Below are 21,186 nucleotides of genomic sequence, written 5' to 3' on the forward strand. Positions count from 1 at the left end.
TTGATGGGAGGAATAATTAAGGAAAATGCCACTATTACATTAAATAATTAGACCTTTAAACGACCATAGAACTGTCGGTTAATGGGTGGGTGGTAGATGAGTTTTTTGGTGTGCTATAATTTCAAAATAAGATCCCACCGGCAACTTAGAGATATCATGTCAACTAATTTATATAGGGAAATGTAATGTATTAATAAATGAGAAAATAGATATTAATATATTATCAAGCATCTTACTTAACAATTCTTTTATTTTAGGACAAATCAAATTTAGTCTTTAGTTTCTCATGTAATTTCAATTTAATTTATAGATTTTTAATCTTGATAATTAAGTTTTCATATGATTTTAAATAGATCGATCGGTCAATTTACCATTTAATTAATAAATGATTTGTCCCTTCACACCAATTAATTAATGCCGCGTGGTTTTTGTTTAACATGTAATTTGTTAACTGTATGCCAACATGAGTCCTGACATATCACTAATTAATTAAAGTTTATAGATGGATTTATTTGAAACCATATGAAAACCTAATAACCTAATTGTCAAAATTATAAACTTAGGGACTAAATGTAAATCATGTGAAAATTTAAGGACTACATTTGATTTGTTCCAATGGAAAATAAAAGAAATGGGAAAAACTACATTTACCCCATCTAATTATCATCATATTTGCAATGTCATCTAAATGCTTAATTTATTATTATTATTTTTTAATGCCTTTCCAATTTACCATTGGGATTATAATGTCCCCCTCCGCGTTCCAAACTGACCAAAAAAATAAAACCTAGCACAATATATATATATATAGGGGTGTCATATATATATATATGGGTATTAACCTGGTCAGGTTTTTTAGTTTTTTGCCAAAATTGGGGGCCGGAATCGGGGTATTCGGTTCTTGGTTTTGAAAAACCGGAACCAGGAACCGGACCACAGTTGCTGGCCAGTCCAGTTTGTACTCGATCCGATAACTGATTTATATATATAAGCAAAAAAATAGAAGATGACAAAAATAACAAAAAAAAAAAAAAAAAAAAAAAACCTCCAAGAAAAAAAAAAAGAAGCTAAAAATAATGTTTGTATAATTTTAGGTGCGGAACGGAAATATTCTAACACTAATAATAGATTGAGGAGATTACAAAAATTAAAATACTAAAAGGACATTACATACAAATAAAATAATTGTTAGAGCCTAAACATAAATGTAATTTTTTCAAAAGAGAAAAAGAAAAAGAGAATCATTCCCACTATATCTGCAAACAAATGTTAAACATCATAACAAACACTTGCGAGATGGTGGGTGTACGTTGGGAGTTTAATTGTTATTCATGCACCCAACAAAGATGGGAAAGATTCCATAAAAAAAAGTGAGATATACTGATGTCAAAACAGCAAATTGAATTCATACTTTATCAGTAGGATGAAAGAACATCGATGAAAAAGAATTTTTCATATTAAGGTTCTCTGTCATGGTAATATCTTTTAAATCACAACATTGTATTCATTTAGTTGCAAGGTTTTATATGCTATATTTCCACAAATACATTCATTAATGCTACATAGTCAAATCCGAATGTAAAAAGAAATTTTACATTTTATATTATTTTTCGTAAAAAAAAAATTGTTGAATTCTCGTTAAATTTAAAATTTTCAAATTCATAAATCTTAGTCGTCAATTTCATCTAAGTGTTTAAAATAACTTAAATAAGCTATGTTTCAAAATTGAATGACAAACTATTAAGTGACAGAAATTTATTAAGGTAAGATAACTTCCTCATTAAATTATGAAATATGATTTATTTTATACGTTTAGATGAGATAAACGACTGAAATTTATGAATTTAAGAATCTCAAATTCAAAATGAATTTTAAGGGATCTCAATCAAGATGTTAGTTAAAAGAATAATACGTACAAGTAGTTTAATTGTTTATATTTTATTTTATTGTATTTAATAGTGTATACAATATCATTTAATTTTAATTTTTTTTTAAAAAAGTGTGTACTATTAATAAAAAAAAATTTCATTTGTTAATATTTTTGTTTTTTCTTATCAAAATAAAACAACCGAAACACAAAACACTAACAAAGTAGACAAAAATAATTTCCATTTTTAAGTCATATCATAACATTTTTTTTCCAAATAAAAAACAACAAATACTTCAAAACAAATTAACAAACAAAATTAATATTTATTCAAGTTGGATCGAGATTTTCGGTGTTGGAATTGCTTGCAATTCGTTTAGTTCCCAATAAAGGGCTATAAGAATCATTCTAGATTCTAGAACGCTCGACCCAAATTAAGTGCAATTTAATCGACTAATTATAGGAATTATCATCCCATTTAAGTATTTACCGTCAGTGTAATACTTCTTTATATAATATTTATAAATAATATACGACAAATACACACGTGCAAGCTTAACAAAAATAGGTAAGTTGTGCCCGTAAAGGAAAGCAACGTATTAACCCTAACGGCGGTCCAATCAGACTTATAGGGGAGTTCTAATTCTCCACGAGGGTATTTCGGTGACTTTGAAACATAAAAATTGAGGTTACTTTCGTAATTTAAGACTTCAGCCAAAACCTGAGAGCCATTCTAAAGGATTTCCAAAAGCAAAGCAACCAAAGCAAGAAAAATAGGAAGAGAGAGAAAGAGGGAGACTGGGTGGGAGAGGGAGGGAGAGAGAGCGCTAACGCTCGTCTCCGAGATTGATCGCCGAAATCATTCTCTGCATTATCGAAATTCTGAGTTTTTAATTTTAGGATTCTCTCTCAGACTTTCAGAAATTTTTTTTGATTGTTTTATTCCCTTCTTGCCCTCAATCCTGGTCGATCAACTCGTCGACTCTTCACCCACACTCTCATCAAAAACCCTAATTTATCGTTTTGATTCTGATGGCTACGAACGTTAGTGCTAACAACACCAATTCGGCCTCCTCGGCTAATCAATCGCCACGTCACTCTACCGGCGATAACACCATCGGGAGCCCTCAACCGCGTCGCGCCACGAGGGCAGTGACGTCGCCAGCGCCTTGGACGCATATCGTGCGCGGAGAACCTGAGCCGATCGCGGCAGCTCCGTCATCGCCATCCAATACGACGTCGCTGTCTTCGTCGACGTCATCGATGGCTGCGATTGAGCCAGGTGTCGCTTCAGTGGGAGCGGAGGAGGGCTTGGGGGAGGCCTCGGAGAATGGGCTGAACGGCAATGCGGGGAAGAGGCCCGCCTGGAACAAGCCATCGAATGGTCCAGGCCCGGAGGTTGGCCCGGTCATGGGTGGTGCGGTCTCCTGGCCCGCTTTGTCGGAGTCCACCAGGGCTTCCGCGAAATTGCCTTCGGAATCGTTGAAAGGCTCATCTGATATCGGATCACCTATCGCTATATCTCAGGTTTGGTTCGTGAAATTCTTGTAGTTGTTTGGTCTCTTTGTTTCGTATCCTGGAATTCATGTGTATTTTATTGATTACTCATGATTATAGTTCCAATCAGCTGAGGTTATTTCAAACAACTTGATCGAATTTCATATTGTAAGAAATAGAAAGGACCCCAAAAAAATACTCTAATCTTATAGGCTCAAGAAGTGTAGGAAAGGGACAAAGGCAACAAATTTTTAAATGTTAGTGTGGCTGGATTTTGTGAGCATATTCCTTGCATCTATTAAATTCACTCGATTCAATTCTGAGTGCTGAGGGAGCTCAGTTTGGTTGCAAAGAGCTTTCTGTAAAATCTGGAAGTTTGAAGAAGAGAGAGTGTGAGATTGAACCTTTTTTTCTTTTACTTTCCTCCTTTTTTCAGTGACTGAATTGATAGTGATTATGTTGGAATTTCCTTCTTGGTGTTTTTTGTTTAATGGGTTTATGTACTTTTCCTACCTGCATTCATAAATTTAGATTATATTGTTGTGTAATGTAGGGGACTGGAGCAGCACCTTCTTCCTCACAGAAACAGAACAGTAATAATGTGAATCCTAATTCAACATCAAGCCATAATGTACCTTCACGGCAGAGACCAATTAAGCGTTCTAGTGCAAGCACATCCTCCAATGGTGGCCTCTCTCATCAGCAGCAAGCACCAGCAGGTCTGGTTATTGAGACGGCTCCAAATAACCCTTCACCGAAGGACCATATGCAAAGGAGCGGATTTGGGTCGCAATCCCATAGTGGTAATGATCATCCGCATCATCGCAGCTCGTTTAGGAGCCGCAATGGTGGATCACATCCACGTGGAGATGGTTCTCACAATCATGGTTATGGAGGCAGGCGTGACCAAGACCGTGGAAATCAAGATTGGAATGCTCATCGGAATTTCCCTGGTAGAGACACCCACATGCAGCAACAGAGGGTTGTGCCTAGGTTTATAAGGCCCCCACCACCACCACCGAATTCTGCCCCATTTATTCCCCCACCACAAATGCGGCCTTTTGGCACTCCCATTGGTTTCCCTGGTAAGCTGTATTAATATTCAAGTTTTATGCTTTTAGTGTGTGGGCTTGCTCTAAGGCCGCAATCCATTTTCCAGAACTGCCACCACAAGTGGTATATGTTGCTACTCCACCTCCTGACTCAATCAGAGGCATGCCTTTTGTTGCCCCAATACCACCTCATGCAGTTTTTCTCCCTGCTCCAGATCCTCAGTTGCATACTAAGATAGTTAATCAGATAGATTATTATTTCAGGTATTCTATTCAACTTTCCAATTAGGCAATATAATTAGTTAACTATTTTTCTGTTATTGTCATGATCAACTTATTCTACTGTCGGAATGTTAACTTGTATTGCACCTCGTATTCGATTATTGCAGTGGTGAGAATTTAATTAAAGATACATACTTGCGGCAGAACATGGATGACCAGGGCTGGGTTCCTATTAAATTGATAGCAGGCTTCAACAAAGTGAGTTGTTTGGGGGTATTTCAATGGTTTTGCTTATGCGATAGTGATGTAGTGTTCTGTGTTTATTGCTAATTATTTATGATCAGTTTCATATTTTGTCTTAACTTTTCAACTTCAACGCTCATTGGACATTCACCTTAACAATCCTGGAATTTCTTGGTGATATATGAGGTGTCATCAATTGCGCAACTGACGTCAATTGAGGATTTTGAGTAATGCCTAATAAATGAATAAAGCACTTCATGAACTATTAGAAGTGGTTTTTGTTTAGAGCTCTGGTGATCTTATTTGCATCAAGTTATTTATTTTTATTTTAACTTAACACAGCAATTGCTTTTTTAGCATTGCTGAATTCTGTGGCTGCAATAGTTCTTTTTTGGCACCCTGTGCTAACATAGTTCATTTGATGCTCTATTTGTGGAAAGTTTTCTATATTCTTTTGATCTAGGAATGATTGTGATATTCACGTGAAGGTAATAGATTTTGCAATCAAGATTCAACATGTACTTTTGAAAAAAATAGCTATGTGAAAATATTTGGTATATGGTTGAATTGTGACAAGAAGAATGTTGGCTTATCAAACCTTGTTTTTAAATAGTCCTGTTCTTTCATATTCACCATTCTGAAGTTAGAGCATTCGCATTTGCTTCTCTAAATTTCTATCTAAATTTTATATTATAGACTACTTTATTCTATTTTGGCTAAATACTTTTCCACATCCACGTATCTATTATATGTCTATACCGCATAAAAATTCTTTCTTTTTTTGTGTGTGTGTGTGTGAGAGAGAGAACTTTTTAGAGTGCAAAACTTTTAGATTGAGCTACAGTGCTATTTTAGAGGGGGTGATGGCTATTGGATTTGGGGCTTCTTTTTTTTTTTTTTGGGGGGGGGGCTAACCCAATGCAAATGCTCTTAGTCTCATAGAACTTATTTCATGGTCCCGTTTCTCGATCTCATCAATATTATTATTGTTTCTTGTACATTCTGTGTCACAAAAGCATTTCTTATGTGTGAAGTCTTGTGTTTTTTATATGAATGTCAAGATATCATGCTACTTTAGAGTATAATAGGCTACGGATGTTTACTACATTTGTATTTTACTCTTAATACGGGAAATTGTGTGATTAGCTTGAAAGTTAAGTCTTCCTTGTTCAACTAAATAAAACCTCATTTGCTTGCTAAATTTCTTGGAATTGCTAAGCAATCCTTCACTATTGAACTTAATACAGTGCCAAATGACCTATTACAGTATCAACCACCTTGACTTCCCTTGATGCCATAACGCTCTTCTTTTTTGCCTCTGTCCACTACTTCAATGTTGAAGTTAACACGTCATTGCTGCAGATTTGCTATCCATTTTGGATGATAATTTTCTAATATAATATTGTCCTCTTAGTGTGCCAACCATCTTCAAGATATTCAATATTTCATTAGTTATGCATCAACTCTCTCATCATCATGGTTGTCTTTTTTCTAGATTGCTCACAATTGACATTATGAAGCATGGCTGGCCATGTAATTAGTATATATGATATTTATATTTGACTGGATGAACTGTAGGTTTGGCTTAACGCACCCAATCTTTAGTATACAAATGCTCCCTCTTGCTATGTATAATCTGCGCTGCTTATACTAACTAGATCAAAAATAATGCATAATCTGCACTGCTTATCCTACTCATTAATTTTCAATGTTTCGGAAAATGGATTCTTTCACTTTCAAGTCCCTTGAAGTTGAATTATAATGTAAAGATCTATAGTCATCCTTCAATACTCCTTTCGCTTGTGGGTCCACTAGTGCAATATTTGCTTCATTTATGTTACCTATGTATATGGATGTTTGTTCCACTAGTGCATGATTGACTTCATTTTGTTTAAGATCACTTTGAACCATTTAAGTTTCCAGAAGGGATCAATTGGACTTTCTTATTATTTCTGCACATGCAATAGTCTTTCTGGAGCTTGACAAATTCATTAAGAGCAGCTTTGAGGAGTGATTCTATATTTATTTTTGTCTCGGTTAGGTATTACAGTTTTACCTACTCACTATTTGTGACATTCAAATTTTTGGGTGGTTAATAAACTCGCCAAAACTATTTGCTGAGTAGCTTTCTTTAGTTTCAGATTTATGGTTTGCAGTAACAGTATATATGATGAATCATATCTTGAAAGTGTAGATGCCTAAGATAAGTCCTGCTGAAGTCCTGGATGTAGTATTGAAGTGCCATTACTTTAGCTGCCAGAAGATGATGTTTCCTGCTTTTGTTGCATCATTATTCTTTGGTTTTTGTGCACTGAGACCACACTTTTTTTTTCTTTTTCTTTTTTTTTTTTCTTTTTTTTTTAAAAAATCTCTTTCTAGTGAATTTATTTGAAAAGTGATGTCCTTCGATTCTAACAGTGGTGCAAGAAATCTATTCGCTTTTTGATAAGTTGGTGATATATTCAGCGTATGTTCTTTTAACTTGCATTTGGTTTCTACTAACCCCCAACTAGGTTTTTATCCCATGATCAGATAGTGGCTCTGGGAATTGGTTGCTATTTATTCTTCTTTTATGACCTTGTGCTGTTAGATGTTTGATTTTTCATAAATTGATGTATTTTGATTTTTCTTTTTGGAAATAAAAAATATTTTCATTTGCAAAGTTTAACCTATAGATATTTGCCGTTTTCACCAGTCAGTACCTGTTACCAATGAGCTTGCTTTAGCTCTACTAGTACTTCCTCCCTTTGTAGCAAGGTGGGGGTGAGGTCGTATGTTCAAGTCCCACCAAGTGCGTAACTTACCAATCCCAAAAAAACAAAAAAAATGTCAGTACCTTTTATGTTTCTGGTCAAAGGTGTTGCTAATCTTTTTTAGTTTTAAAACTTCGTTTGACAGGCAAAACTAATCAAAAAGTTTTATTGGCCTATCTTTTAAGCTTTACATTATTTTTTTCTTTTTACCAATAATGAAAATTACCTTTTACTATACTCTTTTAATCAAAACATGTGTTGACATGCAAGGATTGTGTTTGTGGATGACGATATCATTGAAGTATCTATATCTTATTAAGGGGATACCTGCATGGGGACAAATACTTGGGAGTTTGGGATGATGAGATAAAAGTTTTTAAACTATTGGTTGATTATGGGAAAGGTGTTTAAAGTCGAGGTAGATTCCATGCAGGACGGTTAATCAATTGATTTTCTGGTTTCCAGGTCTGGCTGTAAGCTTCTTTTCTCATGAACTGCCTTTGGAATGTTTATTTCTGAGATATCATAAACAGACAGGTGGAAGACATTGAGTAATTTTATTATTTTTGTATTTCTGTTCTCTGATGCATTATCTCCTGCATATCTTCTGTGCCGGTGCTGGCTTGTGTTTTTAATGCCATCGTTGCCTGTACAGGTTTATATAAATTGGAATCTGACTATTTGTCTTTGTGCTGTCCCATTCTTTCTGATTTATCGTTGCGGTTTTTGTCTTGGTCACAATATGCCACTTTTGGTATTTTTCCCTTTCCATGCCAAAGAAAAAAATGCTTCAAAAAATGGATGTGATAGTCCCAACGTTGCAGTAGTGCCAGAGCAATTTTTTGTTCTTAATCTATTGATGCATAGATGATATGTTTTTGTGGCTTGCTTTCCAGGTTATGCACTTGACAGAAAATATCCAGCATATAGTGGAGGCTCTTCGAGCTTCAAGTTTTCTGGAAGTACAGGTATATTTATTGAATGTGTTTAGGGTCATTGGTTTGAAGATTAATGGTATTCAGCTGGTTTGACGACCTTTTGGCACTGTGTCAAATCTTGTTGCTTCTCTAATTTCAATCCCTTTGCCTTTGTCTTTTAGGGTGACAAAGTAAGAAGGCGGCACGATTGGCAGAGATGGATAATGCCACCTGCAGTTCAGTTTCCTAATACTTCAGGCCAACAGACCTATGGAAAATCCAGTCACGATATGCTGACAGCTCAAGTCCAAAACATGGCACTGGAGAAGACTGCTGACCTCAGCAGTGCAAGGGGACAATCAGATGTTCGTGCTGAGGCATTCCAAAGTGGACTACAATCTGGGGACTTGAGCAACCAGTTCCAGCTGTCTGGTGGGAAGAGGACAGATCAAGTCAATTCTCAAGCTGGTTCGGAAAGAAATTAGAGTAAGAGAGTCTGTGTGCACTTTTTTTTAAGAACTAATTTCTGAAGAAAAGAGGGGAAGGGAGGGACTTGAACTGCAGGTAGTGGTCTTTCCATGGTACTATAGAACATGATTTCTCATGAGCACATGGGAAGCCATTATTTGGAAGGGGAACAGGGAAACTTATTACGGAACAGAAAAAGATTAAAGCAGAAAAAAAAAAAAAAAACAAAAAACAAAAAGAACCATTTATGACTCGAGCTAGTAGCAGCATGTATGGTTTTTGTGGGGGTTTTGCATTTAACTCCATTGCTCTTTATGGTGGCATGATCAATGTTTTTGTATGGGGAATTTTTATCTCATTTCCCTTGCCTGCCCCTCAGCTGGTTTTTTTGAATCTTTGGGGTCAGATCACCTCCACTTTCCGGAGGTATACATATAATTCTGAGTGATGCAAGTGCTTGGTGGATTCATGTCTGCCGACTGTGAGGGGGAAGAGAGGTGGGTGGCTTTTGCTGGATGCTGCAGCTCGTGTTACAACTGCTATTTTTCTTTTCTTGATCCATCTTTTTTTTTTTTTTTTCTTTTTTGGATTTCTCTGTCACATATTTCATACTTATATTATTACATTTATATGTATATCTTATTTCTTCAAACCCTTTGAAGAATCTACTGCATAAAGATGGTCCCTTTGGGGACAATCCTTTGGATTTTCCAGATTTGGGCTGGATGTTGTTGGCATTCATGTTAATTTAAACTTTGGAGCTTTTGGAACTTGGCCCTCTCTGAATTGGATTAACCCTTTTACGGTGTTCTTTCTTTTCCCTCACTTCTTGTTTTAATCAGTAGAGAAATGTTATTTTGCATTTTTTTTTCAGCATATTCAGTTTAAGTGGCATGTTCAATCTACTCTTAAATCAAAATTATTAGTATTTTTTTAAAAAAAAATTGATGATAAATTGAATTTGTCATGTCAACTAGTATAGACTGAATATGCTGAAAGAAAGCTGAGAGAAAATAAAATAGCACATCTCTTCATAAGAATTGGTGTGTCAGCTGGCAGAACTTGGATTTGTTTATCCGGTGTAGTATATATTCAGGAGGAAACGATTTCCCACAATGCTTTTGATTTTTTCTTTCTTTCCCTTGAGCGTCGTCCACAATGTTTTTGAAAGAAAACAGGTTATGTTTGGCAAGAGGCTAGACCGGAAAGAGGACCCATGACCTAAAATTCAAAAAAGAATTTTACACTTTTCTTTCTAAAATGACTTCAATATTTTTACTTTTTTCTTCAAATTAATTATTATTATTATATTTTTTAAAATTTTTTTATACAAAATACTTTTAGTTATTTATTTTTATTAATCAAATCTGTTACAGTTACGACCTGGCAGCCAAACATAGCTGCAGTGAAAATGTGTCCTTTTTTGAGTCCATCTTTGTGCACTTCGGACCAATTTGATTTGACAGCACTTTGTTTCGTAGATCATGAGGTTATATTTTTAAGAGTCCGTGCATTTTTTAAACAATATCCGTATAAGTGTTGTTGTGTTTGAAAAAAGTACTTAAAATTTAAATTATTTTTAAAATATACAATCGTAAGGATTTAACTGTGATTTTAACTTTTAAGAATTGAATTATGATTTTATGACATGTTTAAATATGTTTTTAAAAATTATAATTTTACTAATTGCCTTTTGAAATTGTAAATCTTTTCTATCCGAAATAATTAGAGAGTAAAAAGGGGCATCCTAAGGTAGTGTTCGGCAAACAACATAGCTTTTTCACGGCGCTATTCACAATAAAAAAATTAAAAAAATAAAATAATGATGGACATAGAAAAGTGAAAAAGTGGTATTGAAAAGTAAAAAGATTTTGTTTTATAGTGATTTTTTTATTTGAATAGTAGTAAAAAGTAAATGATGTGATATAAAAGTAAGAATGTTTGATGTTAATTTTCTTTTTCTTGGGGACTAAAATGTGTTGATGCAGGTGTGACACAAATTCCGAGTAGTGCTGCGGTGTCCGAGGATGCGTCGGGCTGCATAGAAAAAGCAAAGAATAATGATCAGAGCAACCAGTGGTGTTCCGGTGGGGAAGCTCCGATGCCTAAGTCAGTATTTTGAGGGAAAAGTGTATAAGCAACAAAAGTTAAAGAACAAGAGTTGCGCCTACCATTGGTTTAAATTATGACTTTTATTTGTAGGCATGGAGTAGAGTTTGTTCTCTGTACGCTTTGGCTCTCGTATTGGATATCTGTTGGGCAGTTATACGCGAAGGATAGAGTTTGTTAGCCGCCCAATGATCTTAGTAGTCTAAGATTATGGGATAAATAGTTTGAACTTTGCTAGCGTTAGATAAGAATGTTCGAGTAGTTCTCGGTCAGATGTGGATAATTCAGGTGTTGACAACTGGCGTGTATTTCGATAAATGTAAATGACTATTTGAATTTGAATGATATTCTATCGCGTTTGTGTGGGGATAACAGATCCATCATGTGAGATGACTAATCTATCCTCGATATAAGACTATTATGCCCTGGAGGCCGACTAGCTGTCGGGCATTAATGACTAAGCTTCCATGTAGATTTAGCCCATAGCGAGTTTGATAGGTTTTTGGGCCGTGAGGCTAGTCGGGCCTTATTGACTGCCGATCTATGACCCAACAAAATGAATAGTGTTTGGGAAGGGGAGTGTTGTGGGGGTGTTGTGGAACAAATATTACTCATTAAAAGTTTCATTTTTTTTTTCTTAATTTTTATCACACTATCCAAAATGGCATAACTATATGTCTTTCGACTAAAAGGATAGACATATTTATTTAATTTTGGCTAAATTAATAAATAATACTAATAAATATAAATTTAGAAAAAAGAAGAGCGGGCATAACTTTGTGTAGCCACTATAACGGTATAACCCACGTATGATCTACTATCAACAAGTTTAATACTAGGTTCTTTTTTAAAAAAAGAGTTAGAAATATGTTTGATAATAATTTTAAAAGTATATTTCTTATTGTGCACCAGGATCATGAGCAATTAATTGTCCATATTGTCGGCTTTTATTTTGAGAAGGGCAAGTCTTCAAACAATTCAAATAGGTATTGAGTAGAATAGGGCTAATTGGGTCTTTCATACATGTAATATAGAAAGTTCATTTAGGGTTAAATTTTTTTTAACATGACCCGTAAACGTGTGACACAAAATTTACATATTAGGGTTGAAGATTAAATGGGTCAGGTTAATTGCTACCTATCCAAATATGCCTAGTGCAACTTATAAAATGATGTTATCACAAATGCAGCAAGTCTCCAAAGGATTGCCAAAATAAGCACATGCATCTTGTTTAACCAAAAGAGAGTCATAAAAAGACATTCTTAGCAGCAACATCTCACGTTTGACTGTTCCAAAAGACATTCTCATATCTCACACTTTGTGTATGAGGAAGAGTGAGTTAACGTCAAAGGAACATTGCTGTCTGCGTCCACGTGTGCAGGCTAAAGTAGTAGTTGTTGCCAATGCCAATCACATCTCTCTAAATATTTCCTTCTCTCCCTACAAAGCTAACATATATATATATATATATATTTCTCAAGCAGGCAAGATTGCTAGGCCCTCCAAAGAGGCTGCAAATCACCCCACATTGACACACATTCTTACCCAATTTGTTTGGTCTCGTTTTTGTGTCACTTTAAAGTCAACCAGGTTCCTGCAAAACCCAAGCATAAGATGAAACTGAAAGTGGCGTAGACGCCATGATGAAAGAGCACATGGATTTGGCAAATAATAAAGAAGAGATAAAAAAAAAAAAGGAAAAAAGAAAAAGAAAAGACGTTTAGGGGGGGTTGCTCTATGCACTGTTGAGGGGATCCATGACCTCTACGCCCAATTGATTGCCTCAGAATTCGTGCTGTACTGCAGTTTGTTCTGTTAGGAATATCCAAAGGATATAAGGATACTTACACTCTTGTTACCAATGGATCATGTTACAAAAAACATAATAATTATGAAGAATCAGAATCCCAGTTCGCCTGGGAAGGCCGATGGGTCTCGATCAAATGACACCCACCGCCCAGAAGAGTGAGAATCTCGTCATTTATTTATGCAGTAGCCAGTAAGCCATCTTTGGCTCTGTTCATTCTTATTATTATTAAATTTTTAAAAGTTATTTATGTGGTACATGGGTACTGTATACACTATACAATAGCATTGAATTGATAGACAATTGTTTTGCAGATTATATTGAGGGTGTTTGTTTTGGGGAGGTTGGAGAATCAAAGGGGGCTAATAATAAGTGGCAGTAAACAGTGTGGTTCAGAGCTACTTTTTGGGAAGGTTTTTGGTAGAGACTAGAGAGGAGTTAAAGGTGGAAAGAGTGAGTGCATAAACAAAGAATAATAATAATAAGAACGAAGTGGAGGGGGGCCTGCAAAGAAGAAAGAAAGAAAGGGTGGTTTTTATTAATGGCTTTCAGGGGGGGTGTAACAGAAGAGGGTACAGGAAATTGGAAAAGATGTGAAGAGAGTTTGGGGCAGAGCAATACAGAGCTGACAGCTGTCTATAAATTCAAGACTAGACTCTGTGATCTCTGATCACTCTCACTCAAATCTCAATCTTTCATCTCTTGACCAACTTTGCATTGCCAATGACTTGGTTGGATTTTGGTACTATTTGGTTAGATCTTCTACTTTCTACAAGAGTGCTTCCACAACCCCCTTTATTTTCTTTTTTTTAAAAAAAATTCACTATTAGTACTATTTTCAGGGCACGTTTTATGATGATAGACTTGGTAAAGATTCCAAAATTTTGCCATCGGATATCTCCAAGTCAATTTTGTTACTTAGATTTTTAGTAATTTAGGGAGTAAAAATGGGAACACAAAGCGGAAGGCTAGTCAACCGACCTTAAAGGAGAACAATAGACCTCTAATAACCAAAAAAGCCCTTAACAGTCACCGAAGGTCCCCGATGGCCTACATCATACATCCTTTTCCAACAGACTCAGGAGAAAATTTCCATGCCATTTTACGGAAAATTTATTATAATCTCGTGTTAAATTATCATTTATTTCCAACTTCTCGTTATCAAATGCTGGCTTTCTTAACATAGTATTAAAAATTATTGTGATTATTATTTATTATTTTATGTTTTCACGTCAAAAGAGTAAAAAAAAAAAAACACACGAATTTTGACACGTCACACGTACCAGGTTTTAACTTTACTGACAGTTTTATTGTATGATGAATAACGTTAGGATGCCCATTGCCCCCACCCACCCACCCCACTTTGTTTTTTGGCTTTTTGTTCCGGTCGTTTCTTCCTTCTGTTGTTTTGTTGTGGTGTTCGTGTTCTATTTGCTCATGATAGAAAAGAAAGGTGGAGAGCTTCATCCTTCATCCGCCGGCCCATCATTCATTTATGGTAGTGCAGTTGTAAACATTAATTTTTTATTTTTTATTTTTGTTGAAATTGGCGTAAACTCCCATGCAAGTTGAAATCCTAACAGCAGCATTGAGCAGGGATAATTTTTTATTATTTATTTTTTTTTATAAGAAAAATGAAGAAAAATTTGAACTAATGACATCTACTTCATGAAATGTAATTTATAATCAATTGAACTATTCCTTAGAAATACGGATAATGTTTAGCTCCATTACAATTACAAATTTTATTTTTTCCTTTTCGTTGGGTTGAGTTAAAGTTATTATTAGTGTGTTTTATAAGAAAAACTATTTGTTAATATTTTAATTTTTTTGAATAGAAAGAAAAGAAAAAGAGTTACCAAACAAATCTATTCTTATACTGTTAACAACAAGGAGTATAAGTTCAAGAAAATACTTGGGTACTCAAATTAAGTCTTTACCATAACTTTGTTAATTATAATGTGAACCGTCATATTAATTTATAAAAAAAAAATGAAAAATTATATTTTACTCCTAAAATATTTCCACTTTGGCATTATTTTATATTTAGAGTTTAAAGAGTAACACTTGAACTCCACAAACTACATACTTAGAGCATTCTCAATAAAAGAGCCAAATATTATTTTTATCTAAAATGGCTATTCAAATGTTTAAAAAACCTCCTACATTGGATTAGCTAAAAGAAAATGTAAAATAGATATTTGATTGGAAGAGCTAAAAAAAAAAACTAAATGTAGCAGCACTTTTCAAGGGAGCTATTTTATTTTTCATTGTTTCTCTCACATGTTTTCTCTTTTTCTCAAATCTTTTCCTACTTTTTCTCTGCATGTTTTTTTTTTTTCTCAAAATTTTTCCCATTTTTCCTCTCATATGTTCTCTTTTTCCCAAAACTTTTCTTACTTTTAATAATATTTTAATAGAATAGATAGAAATATAGTTAATTAGATGTAGAGACATTTAAAAATGGTTTAGCTAAACTAGAAAAAAGTGAGTTTTTAGAAGTTATTTTACATAAAAATATGACTCTTCCATTAAGAATGCTCTTAGAGCCTTTAATTAAGTTTTTCTATCTATTTGGACAAAAATTACATCATGTGCATCACACGAGATATCTTAGTCCCTAATTGCCCCAAAATGCCCTAGGCAGGGGCATAACTATAAACTTTAACTTGGGAGGCAGCAAAAAAAAGAATAGTGGACTATCCAATGGCTTGGGGGGTTTTAAGCCCCCCAAGCCATAGGGTGATTTCGCCCCCACCCTAAGAATTAGGTAAAGTGTATTTTTCTTAAAAACTTTGTGCATGGGGGGCGGGGGATGGTGCTAATTCAACTTAGTTTTTAGCCTAATAATAAATAAATAAAAATTTGGGAGTGGGGAAACTTCCCATACTAACACCTAGTTCCGTCCCAAAGTGTTATAAGTATAAAAAATTTCAATTAAATCTTGATTAGCCGCCTTAGATTGATAGTCTATATACTATATATATAACAAGTAATATAGTTGGTTGCCCCTCTTAGATTGATAGTCTATATAGAGCATTAAAACACCATAACTAGATACTTTACTAGGGCATTAAAGTAGTTTTCTTTATTTGTAGAGTACATAGAAGCACCCCTTTTGTTGTTTTTGTTCTAAAAAGAGACATCATCAGGCCTCAGGCACGGGTGGGACGCAACTGGAAACAGTAATATTTGATCTTAATAGATTGAAAATGTCTCGAATGCCCGAGAATAGTGAAGAAGTTGCCAAAGGGGAAGGGTAGGGTGGATCAAATCAAAAGGGTACGTACTGTTTTCCCTTACCCTAAAAAAAAACACAAAAAATCCTCCCCCAACTCATAAAAAACAAGCCTCACAGACACAGAGACAGACTACAGTCACAGTCGTAGGTACGTAGGACTCCCTCCCAAGCTTGATTGGCACGCGTGGCACAGACCACGCATATATGAGACATGACAATTCACACAAGCTGTGTCTCTCTCACTCCCTCCCTCCCTCCCCCCCAACTCTCTTGGACACCTCCAACCCATCTCATACACAGCATTCATGGTGCCATCAGCAGCGGCTGAAGAAGGCAGCAGCAGCTTAAACAAAACGGCCAGGTGCCTCAACCACAGAGGCTCACCATCTTCCTCCAAGTCAATCTCATCCACGTCATCATCCTCGTCAGCCTCCCCATTCTCAACCTCCTGCCTCGGCCACCGCACCTCAAGAACCACCAAAACCATGGAAGAGGTCTGGAAGGACATCAATCTTGCCTCCCTCCAAGACCAAGAAACCGCCTCCAACAACAACGTCATCCTTCAAGACTTTCTTGCTCGACCCTTCTCCAAAGACCCACCACCGGCCCGCATAGTTTCCACCACAGCCGCCGCAGCCGTCTACTGCCCGCCACCTGGCTCTTTGGCGCCGCCCCCAGCCACCGTCTTAAGCTTGAATTCCGGCTGCGAGTTCCATTTTCTTGATCAGTCTGACCCACTTCGGCCTAACTCGCATTTACAATCTAATGTCACTTCCTTCAGTAGCCCGTTTGAGGCTCTGGCTTCCTCCACCGGCTTGGCATCTTTTGGGAAGAAAAGGGTTCCAGAATCCGACGGTAGTTCCGGCGATCGGCGACATAAGCGTATGATCAAGAACAGAGAGTCCGCTGCACGATCGAGAGCTAGAAAGCAGGAATGTGTCTGTCTTTTTTGTTCTTCCAAGTTTAATAAAATATGGTTCCGTTAGATTTTGTTTCCTGAAAGCATTTTTCCTTCGTACAGGCATATACAAACGAATTGGAACTTGAAGTTGCTCACTTGATGGAAGAGAATGCAAGACTTCGAAAACAGCAAGAACAGGTTAGTGTTACTGTTACTCGAGATTTGTTTTGTTATTCCTCCCAAAGAAGCGCTACAAATTTCAAATTTTTTTTATCAAAAGTTGGTTTTCAAATTATACGTCACCGTCCTAAGATATATGGTCGAACTTTTGGGAAAAAACTTGATAGTTTGACATTTCTTGTGACAACAACTTCTTTTCGTTATTCAATTTTTTTCAAAATATATTATGTTATTCAAATAGAAGTTTATATTTACTATCACATTTAAAAACAACCTTTATAAAGATAGTATCAAAGTACAGTATTTTTAAGAAAACAAAAAAAGAAAAAAAAGTTGCTATATATTTCCATTTTGGCAATGACATCTGTAGGCTGTTTGGGATTCCTGGGGATGATGATATATAGTTTGATGTTGGTGTCCTTTTATTTATTTATTTTTTGGGCAGCTAAGATTGGCCGCAGCTGCTCAACTTCCAAAAAAGAACTCGCTCCACAGAACCTCAACGGCTCCATTTTGAGAATCATCATAGCCTTTTGAGGTTTCTATGTGTTTTTGTAAGTGGGTGTACCTCCATATTATAGTGGTTCCAGGAAAGAACAATGCATGTATGGGAACAAACAAAAAATGAGTAGTGTTTTTGCATTGCAGAAATTTAAGTTGATGGGTCTTTTTTGTATCCTTCCTTTGACTGCCTCTTTTCCTCTCTTTTGTTTTTCTCTTCCTTAAAAATGTTAAATGGAAAGAAGTTGGGGAGGAAAAGGAGCACTTCCCCACCACCAATGAGATTGCACAGTGAAAAAAGATGGGACGCATTGTTCCTTTCCTTTGCTGGCCATCGCTTTCAAGTTTTCAACATCTCTTTTTATCTCTTCTTTCATATTCCCCTTATCAGGCTCTCTCTTTTCTTTCCCCTTATTATTACTCTCATTGATGCCCTCTTTTGTTGCGTTTCTGGTGGCGTTTTTAAGTGCATTAAGAAATTTTTCTTTTCCTTTATTGCGGTTCAACGCATTTGGTAAAATCTTGATTGAACCTCAATCCAATGGGAGAAGTGCTTCTTGTTTGCCACGCGAGTTGTGGGTCAAAACCCTTCCTTCTCTCCCTCTTGATGATAGATATTTCTACTTTCTGGCTACGGCTATTTTTGGGGACAGTCTTGTTGGTTAATGGCTTTTCTTCTTTTTCAAAGAGTGACGTGAAGTGTGTGCTTCGTCCCATTGCTCGAGAAAAGACTCTTTTTCGTCGGCATGACCCAAATAATTCAGAAGAAAAAAAAAAAAGCGTGTGATCGTGAAGTATACTTTCAATTTCACAGGCATTGTACTTCAACAATAAGGGAAGGGAAAAGGACATTTATTAATATTACCCATCTAACCAATGAGTAATTTGTAAATGTCCTTCAACTTTTATTTTTTTGCGCTGTTCTTCTGTTCATACTAGCATTGTTGTCGCCATGTCCCTCCTTTTTTTTGTTTTTTTGAAAAAAAAAAGGAAAAATTATCCTTTTTCTCATAAACTAATGACCATTTTTCTTATTAATTATCAGCTTTACATTACGATCCTATCAAATTATTATTTCGTTATCAAAATCTTCATTTCGTTAGTTAAAGCCGTTAAGTCGGACGGTCAACTTTATTGTTTGCGATACTGATCATGGTGTAAGTACTATTTACAATATTGTTCACAGGATAACTGTCTAACCTAACGATGTTGACTGATTGAATGAGGTTTTAGTAATGAAATGGTAGTTGGATGAGGTTATAATTTATAGTTTTTGAAATGGTCATCATCACATGATAGTTCTTGGGAAAAAGGATAATTTTCTCAAAAAATTAAAAAAAAAAAAAAAAACTGAAAGGAAAAAAAACATGTCTCCGGAATATTTTGTCTTTTGTTTTCATATTTATTAAATTTTTTTAGGGGCAATTTAGTTATTTTTGTGCAAAAGGGGACATTGCAATGGTGCCAATGAATAATTAGAGAGAGATAAAAGTACTTTCCCCTAACAAAAATGTGTTTTCGTTTTATATTTGGGTCAAAGCACTCCCTGTGTAGAACCGTTAGGATACTTTTCTTTCCAAACGAAAAAACCGTTTCAACGCTTCCCCGATGCGTCGTGATTTTTCTTTTTGTACAAAAGGAGACCCGATGGAACATAATCAAGAACAAAATCAGACCCACCACCACCCTTTCCCCTTCGCTTGCCCTAAAGATAACGTGCATTGCTTTCGGGTAGCCTTTTGCTTTAGTCGTTTTCTTTAAGGCCAAAAGAAATAATTAAAGATTAGCGGTTTTGCTCTTTTTCTCCCACAGCTTATGCACATCGAGTAATGTTATAAGTTTTTCTTGTATCTCTAAGGATGATGTGGCTCTTAAAATCATCATTGGTTTTATGATTGATCATTATTAGATTTTGATCAAATAATAATTTTAAAAGTTAATATCATTTTTGTAGATACACAAGAAGAACTTGTAGAATTACTTAACAAGGACAGCGGTTTTGCTCTTTTATTTTATCTATAAATTCACTTGGCTTTATGAAAATGAGTGCTAGATGGGCACCTACTAAAGTTACTTAATAAATAGAAAGACATAAATGTACTCTTTCTAGAGTTTTAAATAGAGAGATAAATAAATGTACTCTTTCTAGAGTTTTAAATATAGAGAGATAAATGTACTGTTTCTAGAGTTTTATTTTTTTTGGGTTGTTGTTATGAGTTGGTGGACAATTCAATATTCATATTGGTATAGGGGGAATATTTGATAATTGGGTCATTGTAAGGGCCATAAAAAAAAAAAATTGGCCTAACTTCCCATACCAAACTTTTCCAATACAATCCAATAAAAAGTAGGTGGGACGACCTCCGATTGCAAACTCTCTACAAGCATGTTGTGTAGATGCATATCACCCCTATCGAAAAATACAAAAAAGTTGCATATATTACATGATATAGGGATCAAAATCAGCTGCAATTCTAGCAAAGAATTGCATTTTGCCTAATCCCTGCATACCTCAGACACGCGAGAGAGTTTTAATAGAGTTCACTTGTCTAGATAAATGCTTTGGATGTCCAGGCAAGAATGTTTCATCGGAAGCATATGATGATTGATTGGTGGAACATCTCGGTCTTATACATTATACTTTAAAAAGAAAAAGAAATTGTATATGTTTCTTTTGCAAGATTGATTAGAATTTAAAGGTTAGAAACCAGCTGCATGAAAAGAAGAAAACCAGATCACCATCTCATCAGTGAGCACTTCCTGTTTACGACAATTGTCGTCTCCTCCGATGGAAAACCGGCACACCGGGCAGGTTTGCCGGCACGCATTGAACCACCTGTCGACGCAGACCCTGTGAAACTCATGCAGGCAAGGAAGAACACGTATATCCTGCCCCTTCTTTAATCTGGACAAGCACACACAGCAAAGTTCAACTTGATCAAGAAACTCACCTAAGCTGCAGGGCCCTTGTGGTTGTGGAGCCATGGATGGACCTTCCTCGTCCTCCTTCTGCATTCCATCCCATCTGATCACATGGCAAGAAGATGATGGAGCTTCCTTGGATCTCAGCAGCTGCGCTCTTGGACCAATAAGATTATAGATGAAGGACCCCAACTTCCTGAAAACCATTTGGTTTGACGAGAGTCATAACGTTTGTATTAGATCTTTAATAAGAGGAAGGTTTTGTTGAAGAAAAAGAGTTTGAAAGCAACGGCTCGTTTTGTTGCTCAGTTTTTTTTTATTTGCGTCGTTTGGAAGGCTTGTTAATTTAAGATAGGCAGGGAGGATTCAAGTGACCATCACAAAGCGGTTACACCTAAACAGAGTGTTACTCTTGACCTTTTTTGCTTCATTAATGGAAGATAATGGATAGGTAATAATAGGTTACAATGCTAACACCTCCTCTAGTCAAGCTTCATTTCTTTCAT

The 21,186-nt window shown here is 35.7% G+C and overlaps 3 protein-coding genes across 4 annotated transcripts; 2 read left to right on the plus strand and 1 right to left on the minus strand.

Moving 5' to 3' along the window:
• Positions 1-2,629: 2,629 nt before the first annotated feature.
• LARP1C (winged-helix DNA-binding transcription factor family protein) lies at positions 2,630-9,834 on the plus strand. Of its 2 annotated transcripts, XM_059581398.2 has the most exons (7): positions 2,630-3,394; positions 3,918-4,449; positions 4,524-4,680; positions 4,806-4,896; positions 8,531-8,602; positions 8,734-9,037; positions 9,426-9,834. In XM_059581398.2, the coding sequence occupies exons 1-6, from the start codon at positions 2,900-2,902 to the stop codon at positions 9,034-9,036; spliced, it is 1,650 nt and encodes a 549-aa protein (XP_059437381.1). In that variant the 5' UTR covers positions 2,630-2,899; the 3' UTR covers position 9,037; positions 9,426-9,834. The 2 variants fall into 2 exon arrangements, with proteins under 2 accessions (XP_059437381.1, XP_059437380.1); XM_059581397.2 differs by having other exon boundaries at positions 8,734-9,834.
• Positions 9,835-16,442: 6,608 nt separating this feature from the next.
• FD (Basic-leucine zipper (bZIP) transcription factor family protein) lies at positions 16,443-17,935 on the plus strand. The gene is given in 3 exon segments (XM_088512066.1): positions 16,443-17,183; positions 17,186-17,275; positions 17,703-17,935. Coding segments are annotated over 3 exon segments (864 nt in total). The 5' UTR covers positions 16,443-16,481; the 3' UTR covers positions 17,775-17,935.
• Positions 17,936-20,156: 2,221 nt separating this feature from the next.
• Positions 20,157-21,110, minus strand: LOC132172561 (RING/U-box superfamily protein). Its single transcript, XM_059584083.2, has one exon. It carries the CDS (start codon positions 20,885-20,887, stop codon positions 20,459-20,461), a length of 429 nt encoding a protein of 142 aa, XP_059440066.2. The 5' UTR covers positions 20,888-21,110; the 3' UTR covers positions 20,157-20,458.
• Positions 21,111-21,186: the final 76 nt, after the last annotated feature.

Source organism: Corylus avellana, chromosome 1 (genome assembly GCF_965113065.1).
Source record: "Corylus avellana chromosome 1, dhCorAvel1.hap1.2, whole genome shotgun sequence".
Taxonomy (NCBI): Eukaryota; Viridiplantae; Streptophyta; class Magnoliopsida; order Fagales; family Betulaceae; genus Corylus; species Corylus avellana.